We start from the raw sequence: 22,105 nt of genomic DNA, 5'->3' as shown, positions 1-22,105 counted from the left end.
ATTTCTCCATTCTCCTTCGTTCTATTCCAAAGGATACTGCCGTTCCTCACCTTTGGTCCTATTTCTGCTTCATTGTGGGGCGTCTACACTGCTTTCTAGTTAAATTCCCGCTTATACCAAACAAAATTTCATATATAGGTGAAAGGAGCTTACCTAGGTATCCTAATTGCATAAAAGGGGGCGTTATATGGAGGTTAAGAGACAGCTTCTATTCATCGTAGAGTACATTCACAATCTATTGAGAAACCATGAAGTTATATAATAATGCTTGCTATATCTTCCACCAACTGAGACAGGAAGGTATCGTAACGCATAGGTCGTGACATTGTTTTCATACAAAAAGTCATAACGATTCTTCCACGAACACTTTAACCAAGTTTCCCTCATCCAACAGCCATCCCACTTTCAATAGCCCGTATCCTCCCCATTATACCTGCTTTCCACTCCAAGTAATCCTCCCTCTTATCCTCACTCAACCAATTGAGGCGGTCCTGCATCATCGTGCCTAACCCTGGCTGCAAACCACCCCGCGGTTTTTCTGAACCATCGCGGCTCCGGCGTCGACTCTCCCTTCGGAGAGCCCTCTTTCTCTTCAAACTGACGATTATATCTTTATCACCATCATTTTTTTCGTCATCAACATTTTCTACTTCATCTTCATTACCCACGGCTGGTCCGGGAATATTATCAAACCACTCAGTCCCAACCGTCCAGTTCCGCAACATGATTATTGACAACCAGTCATCCACATCGCTTACATATGAGGTTCCTTCCAAACCAAGGCTTTCCAATGCCGCAGAAGCCATCTCAATATACGTATCCACATCCAGTGTCTCCGCGGAAGACGAAGGCCGCCGACGAGCAAGAACAACAAAATACACCGCCACAATCAACGTAGAAATCCTCTCTCTGTAAATTTTAGTATCCTGTGAGTCAGGATTTCGCATCTGCGTCGTCGCCTTTACCGAAAGCGGCGCAAGAAATTCTGCTTGTGTTTCATCCCACTGTTCCCCTGGTTCAGATATGAATGAGAGTATGGACGAGACACCCACAAAGATATGCGGTGGTAAGAGCAGGGAGATGGTAGGGCGCGAATATGATGTGGAGGAAGGTGTGCGCGTAGATAGTGCCTTGCAGACCCGTCGAATAAGCGGCATCGTCCAGGAGGGCGCGTCTTGAATTGATTTTTTGTTCGATACGCTATTGATCCCCACGCTGCTCTGGAGAGGTGCCTTTTGCCTATTATTCACCGTTTTTCGAGAGGGGCTCATGGGGAAAGGACGCTTCAAGGGTGAGCCATTTGCCGTTACTGTTGGGGAATTCTTTGACGGTGTCCGTAGCGGTGTAGACGTGCCTGTTGGTTTCCTTGGGGTGGTTCTTGAAGCCGTTGTGGATGATTTCAGCAACGCCTGCTCGAGATAGGTATATGTTTTCTTATACACGCGTGGTGGACATGGTGGCCTTCCGAGGAGAGGGGGTAGCTTCAGATATTTGCTTAATCTACACATAGATATATATATTCCCGTTCGATCAGCCTGGGTGATGATTTTCCTTTTCTGTCCTTTCCTTTCCTTTCCTTTCCTTTCCTTTTCTTTTCTTTTCTTTTTTTTAAGTGAAACATGGAGAAGAATTGAGCCTACCGTTTGCAAGCGATTTCGGCACAGACATAAGGTCTGGCAATTTCCTCCTCCGGCCTCAGGCTGCTGCCGTAGCTGCGAGACTGTGCAAGGAGGTTTGAGGCATGGTTGACAAGCTCTGGTGGGAGAGCTTCGGCATGGGTGGGGAGGAGATTTGCTAGAGCTTGCTGGAGGGATTTGTTGCTCATGACGCGGGGAATTGTCTATGGGGAGTGATTGTGTTGGCAATGGATGTAGGATAACACGCTTTTGGGTTTAGAATTTCCCTTCAGGTTCGCAGTTTGGTCGAGTAATTTTGCTGATGTTGTTCTGGCAGTTAACTATATCAAGTGTTGAGAGAGCATGAGGGTGAACTTCAGTTCATGGGAAAAGTTGTGGCTTGAGCTCCAGAGGCGGTAAGATAAGAGGGATTTAACTACCGACATCGACGTTCTCTTCCTCTATATCTAGTGGATATAAGTTACTCGGATGTATTTAATCATATCAACAAAAATACTTTATTGTCATTGACTCCCGTTTACAAGCTGTCAGACCAGTTCCCTTACCTAATTTTCACAATCTGTGACATCCTTATGAGAAAGGTTTAACTACAGAGGCATGCATACATATCTTTAAATCTGGACTAAGAAATGCTACCATCCGCGGGGTCATTAAATTAGTTACTTACCTGCTGAAAGTTGAACTGGATGTTTAGGTCAGTTTCATACGCGGACCCGAAATCCATGGATAACCATCTCGTAAGGTTTAGTCAGTTGAGTTAATCTCATCTCAAATTGGTACGGTTCAAGATCTGGGTGGGATATTTAACTGCAAAATATTAGTTATAGGATAGTTAAACATGAATCCAACTGATTTAACTTTTCGCTTCCCGGTCTTTTAGCCAGACAGCGATAAACTTCCCAGTTGCGCCAGGTGTCTCCCAAGATCTGTGCCGAATGAATGGTGTTTTGAGTGATGAAGGTCATCCGAAATGTCAAAGAAACACTGGAATTGGGGAATTGATGTCATTATCTAGTTTATCATGCGACGGGAATGGGACTTTATGCGAGAATGCCGCCCAAGTCATTTCTTCCCCGCGTTTCTTCTGATTGGACGCCCGAGGCAATAATGGGGGTTGAAGCCGGTTATGAACTTCGGCTTTGCAGAGAGAAATACCCAGATTCAGATTCCCAATATTTAACGCTGCTCTTCTGTTTGTGAGGAGAACTAGACTAGTTACTTGCTGTGCTCAAAAGTGGCGTTTTCCTGCTGCTGGTCATCAGATCTTCCCCCGTCCCACCTCGTCCTTACGATAGTATAGATATGTATATGAGGGGCTGTATAGTTCTTGCGCCCAGTTGATCCAATACTAGTACTAGTATCGCGATTATCAACATTGACCGCCGGATACTTCCCTTTCGAAATAAAAATGGGACAAAATTACAAGGAAATTTCGGCCATTGCGCAGAAACGCCGGGATGATTCGCTCTCTGCCTTCTTCCCTATCCCGGATGTTGAAGAAGAGAGTCTTCCTCGGGACCTGAGATCCTACCCAAAGACTTCTGGCCTCTTAACGCAAAATGAGCTAGACATTGTCGATGCTAACGCTCAAACCCTGCTTCAAAAGATAAAGGAGAGAACACTGACCTCAGTTGACGTCACAAAGGCATTTTGTAAGGCTGCTGTGATTGCGCAGAAACTGGTATGATATCTGCGCCAGTGGGCTGGCTGCCTGTTGTAGCCCTTTTGCAAAAGCTAATTAACTCTCCTCAGACAAACTGCGTCACTGAAGTCATGTTCAATGAAGGCTTAGAACGAGCAAGGTATCTAGATGAATACCTGGAACAGACAGGATCCGTCCTGGGACCACTTCATGGTTTACCATTATCTCTGAAAGACAGTTTCATAACCCCTCCTTATCCATCTTCAATCGGCATGGCATTACATGCAAATACTCCCACGGCACGGGAATCTGTCCTTGTATCCATGCTCAAGGACCTGGGCGCTGTCTTATATGTGAAAACCAACATCCCGACAGCAATGATGATGGCAGAATCTACAAATCGGATCTGGGGTGAAACTAGGAATCCCATTCACAAGGGCCTTACCCCAGGTGGATCAACGGGTGGTGAAGGGGCACTTCTTGCAATGAAAGCGTCGCCTCTTGGCGTTGGAACGGATATCGCTGGTAGCATTCGCATCCCAAGTGCTTTCTGCTGCCTTTACGGTTTGAAACCTTCTTTTGGACGATTCTCGACCTTGGGAGGGCAGCCAAGTATCGCGGGCCAAGATTTCATATATGCTGTCTGCGGGCCCATGTCCACATCCCTTGGTGCCGTCAAGTTGTTTTGTGAATCGGTTCTATCCGATACAGCAGCACCCTGGAATCTTGACCCCAAAATCATACCCATGCCGTGGAGAAGGGATGTCATCCAGCCCAAGGGACGCAAGCTACGATTAGGAGTTCTTGGGGCCAATGATGGGACGATAACTTGCCATCCCCCAGTAGAGCGTGCTTTGTCACTCGTTACCAACGCCTTGAAGGCCGCAGGACATGATGTGGTCCCTTGGTACGTTTAACGAGTCCATGCATCTAGATGGCACTGGGAGGGAAGACTAACCACGCTGCGGCAGGGAACCAACTAACCACAGAGAGATCGTCGATTTGCTTAACGAAGGGTTTGACGAGCTAGGATCTGACGCCATCATCCCATCTTTGGAGGCATATGAGGAGCCATTATTCGGCTCCATGGAAAGGGCATTCAGTGCGTGTAAGAGAAGGTCTACTAAGTTTGATCCGGCCAAACTACGGGAAATGATCATGAAAAGAAACCAGTTCCAAAAGGAATACCTTGACCGGTGGATGGCAACTAAAACAGACACTGAAGGGCCCATCGATGCCATAATTGCCCCCGTTGCGCCAACAGGGGCTCCTCGCCTTGGTCAAGGGGAAACAGTGGACTATGTCGGGTTTACTGGATTCGTTAATTTGTTGGGTAAGCTACCGATTCATATTGATCTAGGAACGCGCTCTTATGAAAAGGCTAATATGTGAAAACAATCTAGATATTTCTGCCTGCACGTTCCCAGTGACTTATGCTGATAAATCGCTTGATCTTCCGCGGGATGAGGGATGGGTGCCGCTGAACGAGAAGGATAAAATGATACAGGCAGATTACGACCCTGAGTTCTACCATGGAGCTCCCGTCTCCCTGCAGCTGATCGGGAAACGGCTGGAAGAGGAAAAAGTGCTTGAGATGGTTGAAGTCGTGGCTGATGTCTTGAATAGTGCGAAATAGAAAATGCATACTGGGGACTACGCAGTTATTACCACGGCCAATCGTTATCATCTAGATCTCTATAACAGATAGATAGATCAGTAAATGGCCTTTCACACAAGAATATGCGTATCATCATATCATCACCGTATCAATTCGTGTTCTGTAGCTTAACATCATTAGTGTTTCTTTAGATAATTGAGACGCATTGGGATGTTCAACGCTGCGCTCAGACGCTTTAACCGATTAACCTCGCTAAAATAGGCGGGGTCGTTGCCTCCGCAACCAGAAACGTCATTGGATACAAACCCGCTAAACAACGCAACCCATCAACCAATGTCTCTCTCACCACTGCAAAAACACCGGTCGTTGAGAGATATTGAAAGATATTTATCTGTACACAGTGTGCTCTTGCCACGCTGCCCCCTCAAATATCCATTCATCGCTTTACCTCCCTCTCCCCATAATAGACTAGACCACAATGCCAACCACCACACGGCGCCGCTCAGGCAACCATCACCAGTCCACCCTCTCCTTCGGCGGCCAACATAAAGTCTCCAAACCAACCTCAACCTCTTCCCTCGCCGGTAAAAAGGGACTGAAAGCCGATGTCAGCTCTCCAGTCGCTGAGGTCCGTCAGCGGAGTGCCTCAGGTTCAGCCTCGCCAGCACCCACAGCCTCACCAGCGACGACTGTGGTTACACACCCTGCTGAGATCGAGCCGGAGCAAAAGCCTGTTGCTGCGTCGTCGAAGAGCGAGAATGTGATCGCGGAACAGGCGAGGGTTGAGCTGCGGCAACCCAAGTCTGAGGAGGATGTGAGGGCTGAGGCATTGACGGAGATGGACATTAGGCAATACTGGCAAAGGGAGGAGGAAGGGAGAATTGCTGCCAGGGGTGAGTTATTGTGCTTCTTTTTTGGACCCCTAGTCATATTGTCTGGGGGGGTGTTAATTTCTATGTGTGAGATCTACATGTGCATTGGGGTGTTGTTATATATGGTGTTGTATGGTGTTCTCTGGGTACTTGATGGAATTTGTCTGAGAAGCATTTGGAAACTAACAGTTTGCGTTGTCTTTATGTTCTGTAGTGCACCAGCAACATTTGACGGTGGATGAGAAGATACTACGACATTTCGACCTGTCGAATCAATATGGGGTATGCTATATCATTACGAGGACCGTTTGCTGCTACTATTCTACACCTGATTGATTGACTGACTGCGACGAACAGCCATGTATCGGGATTGCACGAATAAAGCGCTGGAGACGAGCACACATGCTTAACCTTAATCCTCCCATTGAAGTCCTTGCTGTGCTGTTGAAAGATGAAGCAAAGGGCATTGCAAACGAGAAGGCATATATGGATGAGTTGTTGTAATAATAAGGATGGGTAGGATTTCTTCACTGCTGTCCTTCAAACTCGAGGTAATGCATGGACCCGACTCTTGTCACATTTGCGTCCATTCCTTTTATCAGACTTCGACACATTTCTTTCACATTTCCTCCATTTTGGCTGCCTTGATTTCCCTGGGTTCGCTGAGTTTGCTGTTCGTCTTTTCTTTCTTTCTTTTGTTTTTCCTTTTTGGAGTCTGGCATGGGATCGGGGAGCGGAATAAGGCGTCTAGACCATCATTCACCTGTAATAATCTATATAAAGAACTTTATATTTTTCTTTTCTTTCCATTTTAATTTTATCTGCTTCACCTGATACTTCCCTGTTGAATGAACGTGCACTTTCGGAAAAACAATGGACAGGAACAATCACGGGAGGGGAAGCGTGGTTTAAAATATACTTAACCATAGCATCGAAGCATCTATAGACTGGGTTGATGGCGGTTTCATCACTGATCCATTAACCGTGGGCAGGGCTAATAATAATAAAAGGCTTGTGAATCTAGGGTATCGGTATCGAATGTATTTCCACTGCACTTTCGGAAGATCCTTTCAATCACACATACGACTGACTAGGAGGGTTCTCCTGAAACGACAGGCTTAAGAACGCGAAGATCATCATAACCCGAGTTCTTTATGCAAGTTCTATTAGCAGCAGCTCTTCTCTCTTCTGACAGCGCTGGGTTTCACCCTATGTAGCCTGATCCATGAATATTCATGGATGGGAACATACGCACGGGACTCGAGGCGGCTTTGTTAGTCCCACGCCAGGGTTGTCTCTCAATTTCAGTTTCACTTGATGATTGTCATCTTCCAGTTCCAACACGGGCTGCGTTGGTAAATTTATCATTATTTCTTCTCTTATCCGACAACACATGGATACGTTCTGGGTATTGTTTCCCCACAGTTATATAGAAGGGAGTAGCTAGGCGCCAATTCCCTGGTTTAACACCACCTTAAAACCTCCGTCTTGCGGCCCGAGTTTCTGAGCATTTGTTTTCAAACGCTTTCCGTCTGTCATTGATTCATTGGCAGATGAACCATCCCGAATTAAAAACACACTCAAGTACTACTCCATACAGGCAAGAGGCTATGCCAACTATGTCATCCATTACATCGTGCGGGCTAGCGTTACATTCGGCACCCGCTTACTACCCTTGGGATCATTAATTTTGCTCCGCTACGCCGCCGAAACCTAGAGAATGTTTCTCCCATCGAGGGCATCTCAGTGACATATCAATAATACGCTACCTAAACACGTTTTATTACAATCCTAAAAGGCTCCTCTGTGAGGACGAGGTACTTAACTTTGGAGAGTTGCTCGCGAGACGTCACGTGAAGAGTTCAAACTGCTGCCCAGGAAGATCCGAGAAGCCCTTTATGCAGATGCTATTTAGGCAGGTCTTTGGAGTCCCACGAAACATTTTTAGCACGGCGCAAAAGAAAAGCTGGCAGGCTTGTGGTCTCGCAGATCGCAGGAATACTGAAGATTCACTTGGTGGTGCTGAAGTCATGATACTACATCTTGCCTTCCCATGCAATGGCTACCTAGGTGCAGTTACTCAGATCATATGTGCTTGACAACGATTTCGCAGATTCTGCCTCAAGAAAACAGATTAGACGCTTCCAAGCTTAAAACAAGTTTACGAAGATACGCAGTGTAATCCACAGGACTGACTCGAGAACCATTTCTACTCCTGCGTTATTTCATCGAGGGCCCCGTCAAAGCTGCCAAATACAAGCATCAGCATTGACTTCAATCGCACCATCCATTCCGATACTTTAAACTGGCCCGAGTGTTTTAACCTTGGAACTATGGCGAATGTTGAGTTGATCACGGCCCGATATTATTCTTTTTCCAATCGCTACATGCAGGAACGTGGTGCATGATTATTACTAACTTTTACATGGGAATCATCAAGTCCGGGAGAGATATTGGAGTGTTCCAAGGTTATGAGTTCTGAGCTTGGTCTTCACGTCAGAGATACATTCGCATACCAACTCTGGCTTTACCTGGAAGAAAACAAGGGTAGAGAGATGGAAGAGCGATTCTCGCAGGCTACCGAGATATCTGACTTGGTAAACATGATGCTCTTTCAGACCTCCATATCTCTCTGTTTGCACTATACATTGCAAAAAGGTCCCAATTAAGTTAAATAAGTCATGAAGCTTGGCGACTCTTCCCCTAGGCCACTCAAGCAACATCTTCAAATGTTGCACAGGATGTATCTCCAAAAAGTGGACTTGCAATCAACTTTTCCCAAGAATGGTAAGGCACAGCCCGTCTGTCAAAGATTTTGGTTTCCTTTTCACTGTAGTCTGATTCGTTCATTAGTGGTATCATCACATCAATCTTCTCATTGATATTAGACCAACAAGCGGCCTAAAATTCCGATTCACATGCAAGACAGTGTTGGCCAAGCTCCAACCCCCAGTTTTCTTGCATATACTTCAGATGACAGCACAAGCGGTAAAAACGTCGCGTGTTACGGAAAGTTACCTGGGTATGATAACCTTGGGAATACCTAAAATAGGTGCGTAGGACTGTACTACATCTCAGCTCGAGATGGCTATCTTCTCACGTCATACTTCTCGAATATTCGGGTAATACAGAGGCGTCATGGCAGCGGTAAGGTACAATGAGTGATACGGTCAATCTTCAAAAGAATGCCGACGAACTTTTCTGAGCATTCAACTAGCCCAAAGTTACTCTATACAACAAACAAGAATAAAAATGAGAAACAAGGAAATGGATGTTCAAGTTCACCACAATTACATTGGCATTTTGCAAATCATGCTAATGAATGGGAGCTAACTCCATCCCTACCTCGTGAGTATGCTGGTAGTAGATTGACCACAATATACCTTGCTCCATTATTCAATGCTGCGTGAAGTTTAGATTGTTTAATTGTACCCTCAGGGTAATTACTAGTTACTCTTGATGACTTGGCTGACCGAGTATTGTTAGTTTTTGCAACTATGCCCAGTGGGTTCTGTTTTTGCTTGAATGACCCAGTGCAAACTCTAGGGACAAATCGAGTGACAGAAGAGCCATATGGATCCATAGTTTACTACTTATCCCGGACTTTCCGCCCTTTTCAACAGCATAATCATAATGCGTCCAAACATTCCTTGAGCAGTATGCATTTAATACGCCAGAACTGCGAAAATTTGCCCAAACTCTTCATAAATTCGTCTGGAGTGGGGAGGGGAGGCATGCCTCCCGAGGTCAGTTCTCGAGCGTCCATAGGTACCTCCCCTCTTATTGGCTTGTGCCGCCACTCCTCCTCCATATTCTGCCTAGCGCACGGAAACCCCCCACGTATTACGACCCCCATGCGAGCATGTTACGACTATCTCTAGCTTCATGCCAGGCAATCCAAACCTGATATGGCATCTTGACATGTACCAGTTCACCAATGTCGTGAGTAGGAATCGCATTTATCAGATCATGGGTAGGCCAAACGACCGAGCTTTCTGACGTTCCGTTGTGACCCAGGAGGATGAAGACATCATAATCTTCATTATCCAGTCCATGAAATAAGATGATGCTGGAAAGTAGCATTATGGAAATGCTCTGCACAGCCTATACAATGCATGTCAAATTGGAGTTAGGATGATTCGCCACTGACTTAATCCCCAGGTCAATCCCAGTTGACATAATCCCCCGGCGAGGCCCGTTCCCAGTTTTATTGCTGTTGTGGACCTCTTGCCCTTCTCCTGTACGCGTGGTCATTTATTTTATTGTCCGTGTTCTTCTTTGGCAGAATAGCCGAGACCATAACATGTGAACTAGGGCCTAGGAACAACTGTGGGAGGCGAGGGTGGAAACGGGAATCCCTATTGGATGGATGCAATCAAACCCGCTGGTTATTTTCCTTCCCAGGTTCGCTCTGTTTCCCCCTGGATACCTGTTTTCCCGGCTGGGCTTTGGGCAGTATCCGTTTTGCGGAGTTATAAGAAACCGCATTCCCAGTTCCATCTTGGTTGTCTCCTTTCTCTTTTCATCACATCGACAAATTGACATTCGTTATCTGCTCCAATACTGTCGTTTTAAGATCATCAAAAGTCTTCCACTTTTGTTTATATACATACACTTTAACACATTCAAGATGCAGTTCTCTCACGCTCTCATTGCTCTTGTTGCGGCCAGCCTAGCAAATGCTCAGCTCCCTAATATCCCACCTTGCGCTGTATGTTAATTCCAACCTTAAAAGAGATAGATGGTGTCCTTGGTTGTGAGAGGCTGACTTGGGGGTGAATAGTTGAGCTGTTTAGTTGATGCTCTCGGAAACGACGGGTGCTCCCAGCTGACCGACTTCGAATGCCACTGCAAGAAGCCTGAGTTGCCCGGAAAGATCACTCCTTGCGTTGAGAAATCTTGCGACGTTGCTGCCCAAAGCTGTAAGGCCTATAAAAACCACCTGGTTCCTACCATCCTCTAAACACTGAATCATGTTTTAACCTTTATTCCCAGCCGTCTCCAACCTCGTTATCAAGCAGTGCTCGTCCGCTGGTGTTCCCATCAAGCTCCCACCGATTGGGGGTGGTGGCACTACCACCTCTGACCCCTCAGTGCCTACCACCAAGCCCACTGGAAAGCCAACCACTACGTCCCCTAGTTATCCTACCACCAACCCAAGCGAGGGGCCAACTGTATCCAGAATCCCATCTGGCACCGGCTCAAAACCCGTGCCCACCTCCACCCCCACTACCAGCCGCCCAGCTGAGTTCCCCGGCGCTGGTTCCAACCTCAACGCCAATATTGGAGGCGTTGCTGCCGCTCTCCTTGCCGTCGCTGCTTACCTGTAAATTATGTCATATGATATCGGAACATCATAGACCAACGATGGGAGGGCATTTATTGATTGTTTGATTATGTATTCCCCAGCGTCGTTGCCGTTGCTTTTAATTTAACTCCCGTTTCTTATGTATCTACTCTCTCCGTTTCAAGTATATCCAGGGCTATTTATATTCCCCTTTGTGGACTAGGACCGCCCTGAGATACAAACACTGTTCCTTTCATACCGTCACTCCCCTGGGAGTGTTCATTCTGGCTGTCTAAGTTGGTTTTTCTTTTGCTTAGGGCGCCAGTTCTCATAATACGCAATCAGTTCATCCTGTGTTTCCGATATACGCCTCGAATTTCATGGAACGAGTATGTTAATCAAGTGCAAACGCGGTGTTGTGATATTCACAATTTTTATTCCCTTCAATTTTTCAAGACATTTTCATATTTCTTTGCGCATTTTGATTCGTCTACATTCCTTCATCTATGTATATCATATTTCATTTGGAATGTTTTGCGCATTTAACATTCCCCCTTAATATTGTCCACATTTTCTCGGAGTCAATACTCGTGTCAATAGCACGGGTGCACCTGAAGATGAAACGAAATGAAAAAAGAGAAAAAGGAAAGAGAAAAAGAAAATAATAATTCATTCATCCTTTACTGTTTGTTCTTAAAGAAATAGTAGAAGTCAACATGTAACTATTGTTCTCTACCTGAACTACCTGAAAGTTCTATGTTTCATTCATACTGTTGGGAGGGTTGCAATTCCTTTTCGTTATGGTGGGACAGCATAAACATGGTCTCTCTCAGGTATTAATGGATCAGTGGGATAGGAGTAAGAGTCGAGATCTGCCGACGTGTCAATGCAGCCACCCAACCGTTCAAGGGACAATCTGGGAGATCTTGGTCTAGAGTCTGAGATCGTAAGATGCTATGCATGTATGTATCTTGTAACTCTGTCCCCCTTAAGTCAATTGTTCGTTGCACGGGAAAATTTACAGCCAAGGGTGTTCTAACCAGTCGTTTAGACATAACTATCCTCCCACTTTTGCGTATCGATCTAGAAGCTGGCGGAAATCTTGCGATTGACGAGCCCATTTGATATGATCAAATTAATTCTCCGAACAGGGAGGAGAACGGTGCTCACTGGTCAAAGAGATTCTTCCCCCCCCCCCGGTCCCCCCGTCGAGCTAGTTGGCTATGTGATTTAGTGAAGAGATTGATTGAGTTTCGAAGTGGCTCGGCAAGACGACATCGGCTGGCTTGTTGTTTCGGCATCCCGATATAGTGACTCCGTCCTCGTTTATCCCGTAGGTAAACCACGCCCCTTCAATAGGGCGTAGCTAATTAAACAAAATTCAAAAAGCGAAGATGAAAAGACCAAAGCCAATGCATGTGCGGCCCATGAAAGTCGTCCTCGTTTGTTGCATAAAAGCCTCGGCGTCGAGGTTCAACCTCCAAGCTGTCAGAAAGAGGCTAAATAGTATTAACTATTACTTGATTGCTTTTTCTCCCTCTTTCAACTATGGAACTAGCTAACTAACTGGATGTTTGTTTCAGGGATTTGCAAGCCACATCCATGAATTGAATTGCTTTTCTTAAGATTCAACCAACCTTCAATTCTAAGGAAACAAGCACCAGAAAGACGGAGACAAAACTCTCCTATACACAGACATGTGGCAGCTGATATAGAGATGGTCTATGGTAACTAGTTATGGCCGAAAAAGTGTTGATTGCGTGATGACTGTGTGGACTTCATTTCCCAGGTGTGGAGCACTTTTTTGTTATATGTTCTGCCAATCAGCCAGTCCACTGAACACGGAGGAGGAGCATGAGGTCTTCCTAAACACCGTTCACCTGATATTTCCAAGGTCCGGATTTTTGATTTGGCTGGCGTGTTTGAAAAGCCAGAGGAAGAAACTCTTTTAGTTTATGGTGATGCGAAAAAGTATTACACAGCTCAAGTGGAGGAATTTTCAACAGCAAATATCAAATTTGTTGGGAGATTCGGAACCGGAAGGTCATCCACTGTATCACTTGGCAATGATCTAGAGTATGTAGGTACAGTATATTTGCCTTGTTGTCAATGTTGAGAATCGTAATTTGATGAGCTAACCTCATTTTATGGTTTGCCCTGGCTCAACTAGTGAGACGTCTGGGGCTGAAGCTTTGCGTTTCCCATTCTTCCTCTGCAAAAGAAACCCACGAGATTAGAATTCAAAGTCTTTGAGTTCTGTTCAACCGGACTCTGATCATGCTGTGGGACTCTCCTCTCAGCTAGTTATGTGACTCATTTGCTATGATCGGACTGCATATACGTACTTTGTTGAACGGTCGCTGGAATTGACCACAACTCGGCGCTCTGATTATTAAGGCATTGCAGTCTTTGTTATGGCAAATTCTTCTATGTATTGATTTTCAACTCAGACTTTGATCATACAGGATTTGATTAATACGAATGCAATGTGGGAAGCTCACCTGCTGACGCATTTACAGATCTTCGGTCTGAAAATCTGATTCCAGAAATCAGTGTTCAAACGAAACTGAGTTGATATATCCCATTCTGAGAAAGTTCTGAACAATCACATCGTCTATCGGCTCATCCCCCGTACGGATTGTACCTCTTACACCTGATTTTTAACGAGGACCGGTTTTCCAGATAGAGATGATACAGTGGCTTCCTATACCAAATGTCCCGCCGGAGGTAATTCGTTCCCATCTCTGACCCATCTCCCTCAAAATGCTTGTAGAGTATATCGAAGGAGAAAACAAAATGGGTTTCCACAGCTCCTTAGAAGGATTCTACTCTGTTTACCTGAGGAGAGCCCACTGCTTAGGAGCTCAGATATGAATCCTAGCTAATACAGGCCTTTAACCTGGGGGCCTACGCGCTCGATACACGGATTGATAGCTGTTTCTTTCGCAAGGCAATTACTTCATCCTCAGGTTTACAGGGTCCGCGCAGTCTCCCTCCACTTACTATACGGTCTTCGAGTTATTAGTTTGTTACCACAAATCCCATTTTAATCCCTACAACAGTTCAAAATGGTATGGCTCTTTCGACTTGTTTCCACATCACGGACTTTGCCTAAATGTTGTGAAATTTATGCCAACAGGACTCACTCCACTCTTCATAAAATAAAATCATCTAAGTTCACGCTTTTACAGATTCTGCAGATATGACTCAGGGATCTCAGCTGCAGAACCACGGGCAACATAACTCCTTGAGTACTGTCAATATGAAGCCCAACCTTAAGGGATGGGATAAAACGCATGTTTCCTGCGGATCTGTTACTGTCTGTGCCATTTATGTCACGCATTTTGTGGACTGCTTTCCACTGCAGCAGGGCAAGCTGAACGATGAATGATGCATTAAACTCTCTAGATATAAACCTTGATACCTTCGGAGGAAGCACTCCTCTGGCTCCAGCCCGGTGAAATAAGATTGTTTCAGCTGGGATAATTATTATTTCACACTGATTACTTAAAGATATGAGTGATACTACTAATGCTAATGATATTGCTATCCATAATACCCAAAGTATATGGCTTTTCCTTTCCAAGCAAATGGCCAAAAGAGAACAAAGAAAATCAAGATTCATAAAACTGTTCTCATCTCACAAACACATCAAGCAACAAAAGATATACCAGAAGAATAAATCCTACAGGATGCAAGGTGCGGATCAGTCTCAGTCGCTCAATCGCTTATGCCTGTGGAACCGCATCGCGCAACAAGTACACCAGAGTGTGCCCTCAGGTGCCTCGTTACCAGCTACCCAATGGATGGAGTAGCCACCCCCATTGCCTTCGTGAGGGTATGCAAACCAGTTTCCACTATATGAGTCGTCTTTAGGGGTTTGGTCATAGACGACCTGAGGACCACCACAATGGATGCCACAGCCAGCGCCTGTGGCAAAGAAGCCATCCAATTTGAAACTGGCCTGGAGCTCTCGGTGAAATTTGAGGTTGTGATAGCCGGGTGTGGGATGACCGGTGACGGGCTCCAAGAAGAAGAATTTCTGCCGGCTTTCGCGCGCTTTCATTCTGCCTTTAGGGTTGGGGAGGATGTACTATTCGTCACCATTAGCATATATATGAATTTACATACGCGTGCGTGATGCAGAAGAAGGACTTACAGCTGTAAAATCTTCTGCGTCTGTGGATCCAACGACGACAGTATCGTCTACAATCTGGAGCTTGCTGTTAATTTTGGGGGTGGTGCCTCTAGGTATAATGGCGCTCAGCATGAAAGAGGAAATCTTGGGATGCCTATCTTCAGTGGTACCAGCAGATGAGAAAGATGAAAGGATGGTGAGGGCAAAGCCCACATATTCAAAAACAAATCTCATCCTGGTTATCTATATGTAGCTTGGTGAAAATTGTGGTTGCGGAGAACTTGAATGGAGATCCGCAATTATGCTGAAGAGGAAGCTGAAGAGGGGAACCAATTCGTCGAGAGACGAATTTCATCGACAAAGTGTAGGCAAGAAAATGAATGATTAAAAGTACTTATTGAGAATACTCGCACGGAGGAGGTTGTAACTAGTTCTTTGATGGTCAGGGCTCAAGGCGGTCCAATGTCACACAGTCCACCCCCGACCGTATGCATGACGTCCACGTACTGCATGGCTTGCGCCATGAGATGACGGGCCATAGTGTTTGCAGAAACCTATTTGTATATGCGGTATTTGCGAAAAAGTTTCAAACAGCTTGGGAATAATGGGGCCTGGTTTGCTTGACGAGTTTAGCCGACTCCATGATTTGAAGACCACGCAGCAGATTTGCTTTTTCTAAAAGCGGAATGATGAAGCTGGCTGAGATAGTGGTGCTGGCGAAATGAGATCTCTTCGAACGAATCTTCATGGAGACGTTGAGACACGGGTCGTTCTTGTGAAGCTAGTTCCTGATGGGAGCTATTTTTATTTCTGAAACCGATCTCCTGAATGATAGGCCCGTAAACTGAGAGGCTTTGCAGCTTCGCTTACTCCGAAACTAGCGGTCTGGGCGTATCCAACGCCCGTGGATTTGTGGCAGAGGCACCAGAGTCCGTGTCGGCTCGATTCGACCTCCAGCTTACCTGCTTGCATGGAAAATGGGTTGCAGTGTCTTCCAGGAACAAGCTTTGACAGGGTGACGGAATAATAGAGTATCCAGCAACAACGCTGACAGCTTTAATAATTCGCAGTGCCCCTGAGCCCAACCTCTGAGCTCATTCACTATCCATCAATCTATCCATATCAGCATGTCTGTCAGTCATTCTGATGAAAGCGTTCATGTGTCGCCTGAGACGTATCAGAGTGCCAGGGAACCAAGACTTACTGCATGAGTTTCTCTGGCGAATATACGGTGTAATGATGAGAGCATTGATGGTACGTCTGAACTCCAATTACCCATTGGGGTAGTCTTGTATATATTGATGATGCGGTTAACTAATTGAGTGAAAGGGCTAACTTTTTATACTGTTGTATTATATCCTATCTCTGAAGGGGACTGACTACAAACCTTGGAAATGTCAATCTCAATCTAAAGTTTTATCCGGTGGCCATCGTCAACTTTGAACAAGTCTAGTATTTTTCACCAGGTCTCGTCGACCGCATTGCTAGGTTGATATCTGTACAGAGAATGGATTGGGACGGCCGCTGAATTAACCAATATGTTAAAAGCCAGCGAAAGCGGTTGATAATGAACAATGTTTTGTTATGATGTGCACAATTGTTCTTCTCTGGCAACCAGAAAGACCATGTTAAAATTTTTGAATCAACTAGCTGGGAAGAACACAAGAGAAAAGCTGTCCGCTATCATACGGAGTAGACTCTGATATGATCCAGCGTAGCTTATGTTGAAGTGTGGTTATTTTTCTTGGTTTCCCTTGAACAACATTGTGGGCAATGAACAGATATGTCAGAGCTCTACACTTGACCCCTAGGGAAGATGTCGAGAACGGATACTTAGCCTGATTCGGTCCCAGAGCCTTTAGTTTCAGAGTCCATACAGGCACCATGGGGAGTAATTCCTTGACTTTCTTCCTTTAGGTCATGTAGCCCCTCCTCTGCGCACCCTCACCAGCGACCTGCCGATCGCTTCTCTGCCATAGAGTCTCTTCGGCGAGATATGATACAGACACATTTTTTCATTTCCTATTTACACAAGCTCTATACCTAGTCATTTAGTACATAGCAGCATTTCCAACTATATACAAATTTCTTAGTGGAATAATGCCTCATATGCAACCTTCCAAATCTCCCAACCAAGGTACCCCTGACAAAATCCAAAGTTCCACTACTTTATGAACAATTCCGCTGCCCTTCACTGTAAGTTCAATGTCCTTATTTACATACAAATTTTAGTATAACCAGTAACTCATAATTTATTGTGTAAGGTCAAATTCCATCCCAAATCGGGTGTCACCCGAGGATTCTGGGATTTTAGTGAATCAGGAGATTCAGAAGAAACTTGAGAGGACGGGTTTCAACAGCCTTACAAATGTTTTCTTTCCACTAGGAAATTTGTAAATAATGAAAAACACTGCTATGAGCTAAATGGATATAAAACCTGTATGGGTAGTGAATAACCTGTGGTCGAGTCATCTCCCCTCGTGGCGCGGCAGCAAGGTTAAGTTGGGGGGAGAAAAGGAAGAACCCATTCTTTTCCTTAACTTCACCATTTGCGCTATACGAGAAATCCATAAGAGACCCAAGACCCGAAAATCGAATATGAAAATAGTGACAGGTGTTACCTGATTTGTTGGAACAGAGGTCACACGTCTGGCTCTCCGCAATCAAGCTGTTACCTCCGTGGTGGCGCCTGTTCAAAGCACCTGAGAGTGCTGGGCCCGACGCGGACATATCCAAGCTGCAGTCTGTTATCCTCACCGACTGGACAGCGCCGTATCCTGAGTCTGTGAAGGAGCATCTCAAAGGCGTGGACGCATGCATCTGGTTTGCAAACCCATAAACCTGGGCATCAATACCACTGGTCTCAGGCGTCTTCTTAGGACCATAGCAGTTACGCCGTCCAAGTCCATTAATATGATCTTCACAGACATCACCAAGACCTGTTATGATTACACCATCAATGGTCTTTGCAACGTGGCCGCTTGTCGCCATCAATCCCTTCCGCCCCGTCCACACATCTGGCGTCACGGTAGAGAATGACCAGTGCAAGTCCCCCTCATTTCTGGTCGACTACCGTCCAATACGCGTTGGTTACCTTGCTACCTTCCTCCTTCTTAGTCAACTCGACTGACTAGCAAGCACAGGGCCACGTTGAGAACGCAATATTTTGGATTTTTCCAAGCAACGCGAACCAGTTGTACAGGCTCCTGTCATCTTGCCTGGAGGCATCGAAAGCCCTAACTACCCGAACACTGATGTATCAACTAGTTTTTGCCGCCAACTCGGCACGCAACTTGGGTTCATGTGTCAAAGCTTGCCTCGACTATGATTGATCAGTGTATAAATGGCATCACAAAAGATCCCCTATGGGGTGAGAATGCGGAAGAGATTGGATCTCGCATATTCCGTAAGGAGGATTATATAGGATATGGGGCTGGTTCACTTTAAAGTATGGGTTTTCACTCAGAACCTTGCCAAATCCATTGAGCTTTCAACTAGATCACCTGTCGCGTCTTTATAGTCAAAGTTGGAACACTATGTTTTTGCATATTTCATTAGCTCTCTCAAGTGCGGTCGCATTGAGGTCTGCGTCACAGGCGTGCCTTAATGTTGCGCCATGGACATGCTGTTTCATCGAGTTTGCCTGTATATGTCATCTGGAAGGCGAATAATATCGATTCCTGGCTGAATGCAGATCTTAAAAAGTTTACGTACAATTCTAGCCATATCATCATTGGTAGTGGGCTTGACGACTACGAGGCAGCTTTGGATCAGCATAATTGGACCATCGATGCGAAACTCCAAATGGAAAACCGATCTTGCGCGGATGATAAAGTATAATGGTAAGTAATTAGGGGCGTCAAGTTTTTATGACTTTGGGGCAGTCGGATGTAGAGATTGTTGTGCGGGTGGGCGAAGAGGCTAGGATTAGTCAAGATTGACTAATGTGGAGGTGAAGGTTAGGAGAAGGTTGGGTGGGTGGCCGGAGTGAGTACCTCGCTTTGGCCAATATGCCATATGAGGATGATATCAAAATACGTTGATGGGAACTGGGGGGGAGGATGGGACGGGGGAGATTCAGAGTTAGAAGTGGAATAATGAGGTGGTGGCATGACTTCTGGGGAACAACATTCGGGTTTTGCTTTTCGGGGAACTCGCAAGACATCGGCTACATAATCTCGGGGTCGGGATCGGGATGGGTCAACAAATGGTCCGTGCGCTCCCGCTCCCGCTTCCGAACCTTATTTCGCCCGAATCTTCGTCGGAACACGGGAAGGACAACGCAGATGAAAGCTGAAGTTAGGAGGCTGCTGAAGTCGGGAAGTATGTAAAGAGTTTGAAGTTTCTTGATTATATTAACTTCTTCCGGAAGCAGGTACACATTTGTTACCACTCCTGGATGAACGGGGCAAGCTGTCGTAGCTTGCCGTTTCAGCCGGAAATTCAGAATGGAAATGCCAATTCCAACGCAATATACCACCGACAAAGAATGCTATGGAAAAACATCGCCGCATTTCGATAATATTTTTTCCTTCATTTGCCGTGAGTTTTGCCTTCATTGCCTCCACAGCCCTCATATATCGCCTAATGGAGCACGTGGGAAAAGAAAATAACACGGCCCATATCGTAAATATTGCCAATATACTTAAAACAAACGACCACAGTTGACATTACTGCAAACACATACGAGGTATTGAAAGTGTATATTTGTATTTAACTTCTCCGTGGCCACTTTACCCTGCATTTTTGAGAGTATAATTTTGACAAATATAAGAAGATTGCTAGTAACCAGGCAAAATTGCGCTTGAAAACGCTTGGTACCATGTCAAACCAGACATATACTCCTAAAATATATGATTCATCGAAAACGTGGAAGGGTTAAATCTGTAGGGAGAGTGAAGTCGACATCGGTGAGAAATTCCGCGGTAAAGTTGTTCTACTCTGCTCATTGAATCACTCTTTGGTTTAGCCCCACCGCTTTAACGGATGCCAAAATCACTCTTGTGGACGATGAGCCACGAATTTACCTGGGAGCCACTGAGTTCGTTATTGAGGTATCTGGTGGGCTTTTCTGCACGGAACAGGAGGTTACCAGACTCGAACCGTCGCGGGACTTAGGGTTTGGCCAGGACTGGAAAGACTTCGTTCTGGTGGAAATGGAGGTGATAACCTCTTCAGGAGAGGTTGCATGGGCATCATCGCAGCACATTCCGTATCGGGGCATATTACAGAATAATTGGATTAACAGCAATTCGAGGGCTTGAGAATAAGTTATTCACTCCTGCTGAGATGGTTTTCATTGATCTCGTCGATGTGGCTGACGATCCGACCTTGGAGGCTCAGATCTTTTAATGATTAATCCTTCTTTTAGCCAGTTGGTTGAATAACATAACCACTCATGCTATGTAATCTACACTTCACAACCTCCCTGCCTGTAACGGCAGCCATTTGGTTGGGGGTTGGGGAGGCAAACCAGATAACTTCTGCATGTCAACCAACCTTGAATGCAACCTATCCTTCCCAACCCTGCCAGTGGTGAGAGCCGCGAGAAGTGAACGAGTTTGACATTGCATGTCGACCAACGTTGACTCTTGAGTCGTTTACGGGAGCCCCCTGGTCTGGTAATTGGCCCGATGAGGACTTAGATACACGCATTGTTGCATGGATATACTCCCGTCCCCTTCTGACGAACCTCATCCCGTTAAGCTTGAAGGGCTCAGCCCATTCATCCATACCATGATGCATAAAAGTCATGATCGCCCTGATGATGTTCATATCCCGTAGGAATTAAGCTTAGTTTCTCTCTCTTTCTCTCCATATCTTCACAGTTTGCAGTTGATTTCTCCACTTCTCTATCGTGGAAAGGACGTGCAGATGCGCCCTTGTGGTAACATCAATCACCCTCCCAGCAACGGGTCTGCCTGATGGGTTCGCAAAATTCGGACCTGGGAAGACTTTATCGAGGATAATCCACTGGAAGACGAGAAGACGACATCGACTTTACTTTGGATCTCGTGGCTTGCCCCTTAGTTACAGTTGACAGGAGGAGGCGCGGGTGGATTTCAACGACCGTATTCCGCTCAGCCGTATGCCCCTTCTAATTTCCCAGGTTGCGGCTTATATTAGCCAAAGATTTCCGGGGGTTGCAGTCTCGATGTACGAAGATGAATGCCGAATAAGCGACGAAGCAAGGACAAGGCTGCTGGAGAACGATGCAGGGACGGTACTTCCTCGAACTCTATCACCACCTGGCAGATATCGCTTGAGCACATCCTCAAGACGGCCCCTAGAGCTGTTCTTCTGTTATCCCTCATGAGCTTTTTTGACCGACAAGAGACTCCATTTGGTGGAAGTCTATCAAGACTAAGGGAGGGGGTTAAAGCCGAGGATTTGAGTAGGAAATTGGTAGAGATACGCAGTAAAAGCAGTAAAAGGAAAAAAAGAAGAAAGGAAAAGGCAAGGCCGGAGGACTCAAATGACCAACCTCAATATTCTTACATTCTTTGAAAGCTAGGTCGTAGCGTTGAGGCTTTGGAGTTGCCCAAGTCCGTGTCAAAACTAGAGAACCAAGATGTGTATCGAATGGCTGAATATGATGAAGCAAGATTAGGACTTCGCTTTATTTATTGAATCTATGTAAGTAGTTATGTTCTAATTCCAACAGAAAGGAAAGATACAAAAATAAAATTATCTGTCACCCGTACCACGTTTTCCGTGTATGTCATTTTTATTTTAATTTATGCATCCTCATATATCATTTTCAGCTAAGTCTTTTTCCATAAAAACTATCAACCAGGAAGAAAACACAAAGAAACAGAATTGATAGCATTAAATATTTTCTTTTTTTTTTTTTTAAAAAAAAAAAAAAAAAAAAAAACAAAGGCAAATAGATAAGGGGGCATCAAGGGAAA

The 22,105-nt window shown here is 45.4% G+C and overlaps 10 protein-coding genes across 10 annotated transcripts; 6 read left to right on the top strand and 4 right to left on the bottom strand.

Moving 5' to 3' along the window:
• Positions 1-383: 383 nt before the first annotated feature.
• On the bottom strand, positions 384-1,825 carry PAAG_05162 (hypothetical protein; the record flags this gene model as incomplete). The annotated part of the gene is made up of 2 exons (XM_002792980.2): positions 384-1,500; positions 1,641-1,825. The coding sequence occupies 2 exons, from the start codon at positions 1,823-1,825 to the stop codon at positions 384-386; spliced, it is 1,302 nt and encodes a 433-aa protein (XP_002793026.2).
• A 1,220-nt stretch (positions 1,826-3,045) lies between these two features.
• On the top strand, positions 3,046-4,915 carry PAAG_05161 (acetamidase; the record flags this gene model as incomplete). The annotated part of the gene is made up of 4 exons (XM_015845487.1): positions 3,046-3,318; positions 3,390-4,186; positions 4,251-4,612; positions 4,683-4,915. The coding sequence occupies 4 exons, from the start codon at positions 3,046-3,048 to the stop codon at positions 4,913-4,915; spliced, it is 1,665 nt and encodes a 554-aa protein (XP_015699713.1).
• Positions 4,916-5,375: 460 nt separating this feature from the next.
• On the top strand, positions 5,376-6,273 carry PAAG_05160 (hypothetical protein; the record flags this gene model as incomplete). Its single annotated transcript, XM_002792978.2, has 3 exons — positions 5,376-5,790; positions 5,984-6,051; positions 6,127-6,273. The coding sequence occupies 3 exons, from the start codon at positions 5,376-5,378 to the stop codon at positions 6,271-6,273; spliced, it is 630 nt and encodes a 209-aa protein (XP_002793024.1).
• Positions 6,274-9,266: 2,993 nt separating this feature from the next.
• On the top strand, positions 9,267-9,831 carry PAAG_11995 (hypothetical protein; the record flags this gene model as incomplete). The annotated part of the gene is made up of 3 exons (XM_015847548.1): positions 9,267-9,515; positions 9,592-9,711; positions 9,787-9,831. The coding sequence occupies 3 exons, from the start codon at positions 9,267-9,269 to the stop codon at positions 9,829-9,831; spliced, it is 414 nt and encodes a 137-aa protein (XP_015702851.1).
• A 568-nt stretch (positions 9,832-10,399) lies between these two features.
• On the top strand, positions 10,400-11,099 carry PAAG_05158 (proline rich antigen 2; the record flags this gene model as incomplete). Its single annotated transcript, XM_002792976.2, has 3 exons — positions 10,400-10,480; positions 10,553-10,691; positions 10,765-11,099. 3 exons carry the CDS (start codon positions 10,400-10,402, stop codon positions 11,097-11,099), a joined length of 555 nt encoding a protein of 184 aa, XP_002793022.1.
• Positions 11,100-14,768: 3,669 nt separating this feature from the next.
• On the bottom strand, positions 14,769-15,428 carry PAAG_05155 (hypothetical protein; the record flags this gene model as incomplete). The annotated part of the gene is made up of 2 exons (XM_015845486.1): positions 14,769-15,149; positions 15,216-15,428. 2 exons carry the CDS (start codon positions 15,426-15,428, stop codon positions 14,769-14,771), a joined length of 594 nt encoding a protein of 197 aa, XP_015699712.1.
• Positions 15,429-17,299: 1,871 nt separating this feature from the next.
• PAAG_05154 (hypothetical protein) lies at positions 17,300-18,185 on the bottom strand (the record flags this gene model as incomplete). Its single annotated transcript, XM_002792972.2, has 2 exons — positions 17,300-17,404; positions 17,652-18,185. 2 exons carry the CDS (start codon positions 18,183-18,185, stop codon positions 17,300-17,302), a joined length of 639 nt encoding a protein of 212 aa, XP_002793018.2.
• A 615-nt stretch (positions 18,186-18,800) lies between these two features.
• Positions 18,801-20,458, top strand: PAAG_05153 (hypothetical protein; the record flags this gene model as incomplete). The annotated part of the gene is made up of 5 exons (XM_002792971.2): positions 18,801-19,028; positions 19,153-19,181; positions 19,297-19,517; positions 19,859-19,895; positions 20,164-20,458. 5 exons carry the CDS (start codon positions 18,801-18,803, stop codon positions 20,456-20,458), a joined length of 810 nt encoding a protein of 269 aa, XP_002793017.2.
• Positions 20,459-20,705: 247 nt separating this feature from the next.
• Positions 20,706-20,948, bottom strand: PAAG_05152 (hypothetical protein; the record flags this gene model as incomplete). The annotated part of the gene is made up of 1 exon (XM_002792970.2): positions 20,706-20,948. The coding sequence occupies one exon, from the start codon at positions 20,946-20,948 to the stop codon at positions 20,706-20,708; it is 243 nt and encodes an 80-aa protein (XP_002793016.2).
• A 414-nt stretch (positions 20,949-21,362) lies between these two features.
• Positions 21,363-21,824, top strand: PAAG_11994 (hypothetical protein; the record flags this gene model as incomplete). The annotated part of the gene is made up of 2 exons (XM_015847547.1): positions 21,363-21,588; positions 21,709-21,824. The coding sequence occupies 2 exons, from the start codon at positions 21,363-21,365 to the stop codon at positions 21,822-21,824; spliced, it is 342 nt and encodes a 113-aa protein (XP_015702850.1).
• Positions 21,825-22,105: the final 281 nt, after the last annotated feature.

Source organism: Paracoccidioides lutzii (assembly GCF_000150705.2).
Source record: "Paracoccidioides lutzii Pb01 unplaced genomic scaffold supercont2.13, whole genome shotgun sequence".
Classification (NCBI taxonomy): Eukaryota; Fungi; Ascomycota; class Eurotiomycetes; order Onygenales; family Ajellomycetaceae; genus Paracoccidioides; species Paracoccidioides lutzii.
The sequence above is the reverse complement of the archived record's forward strand: the minus strand, read 5'-3'. Positions and strand labels throughout refer to the sequence as shown.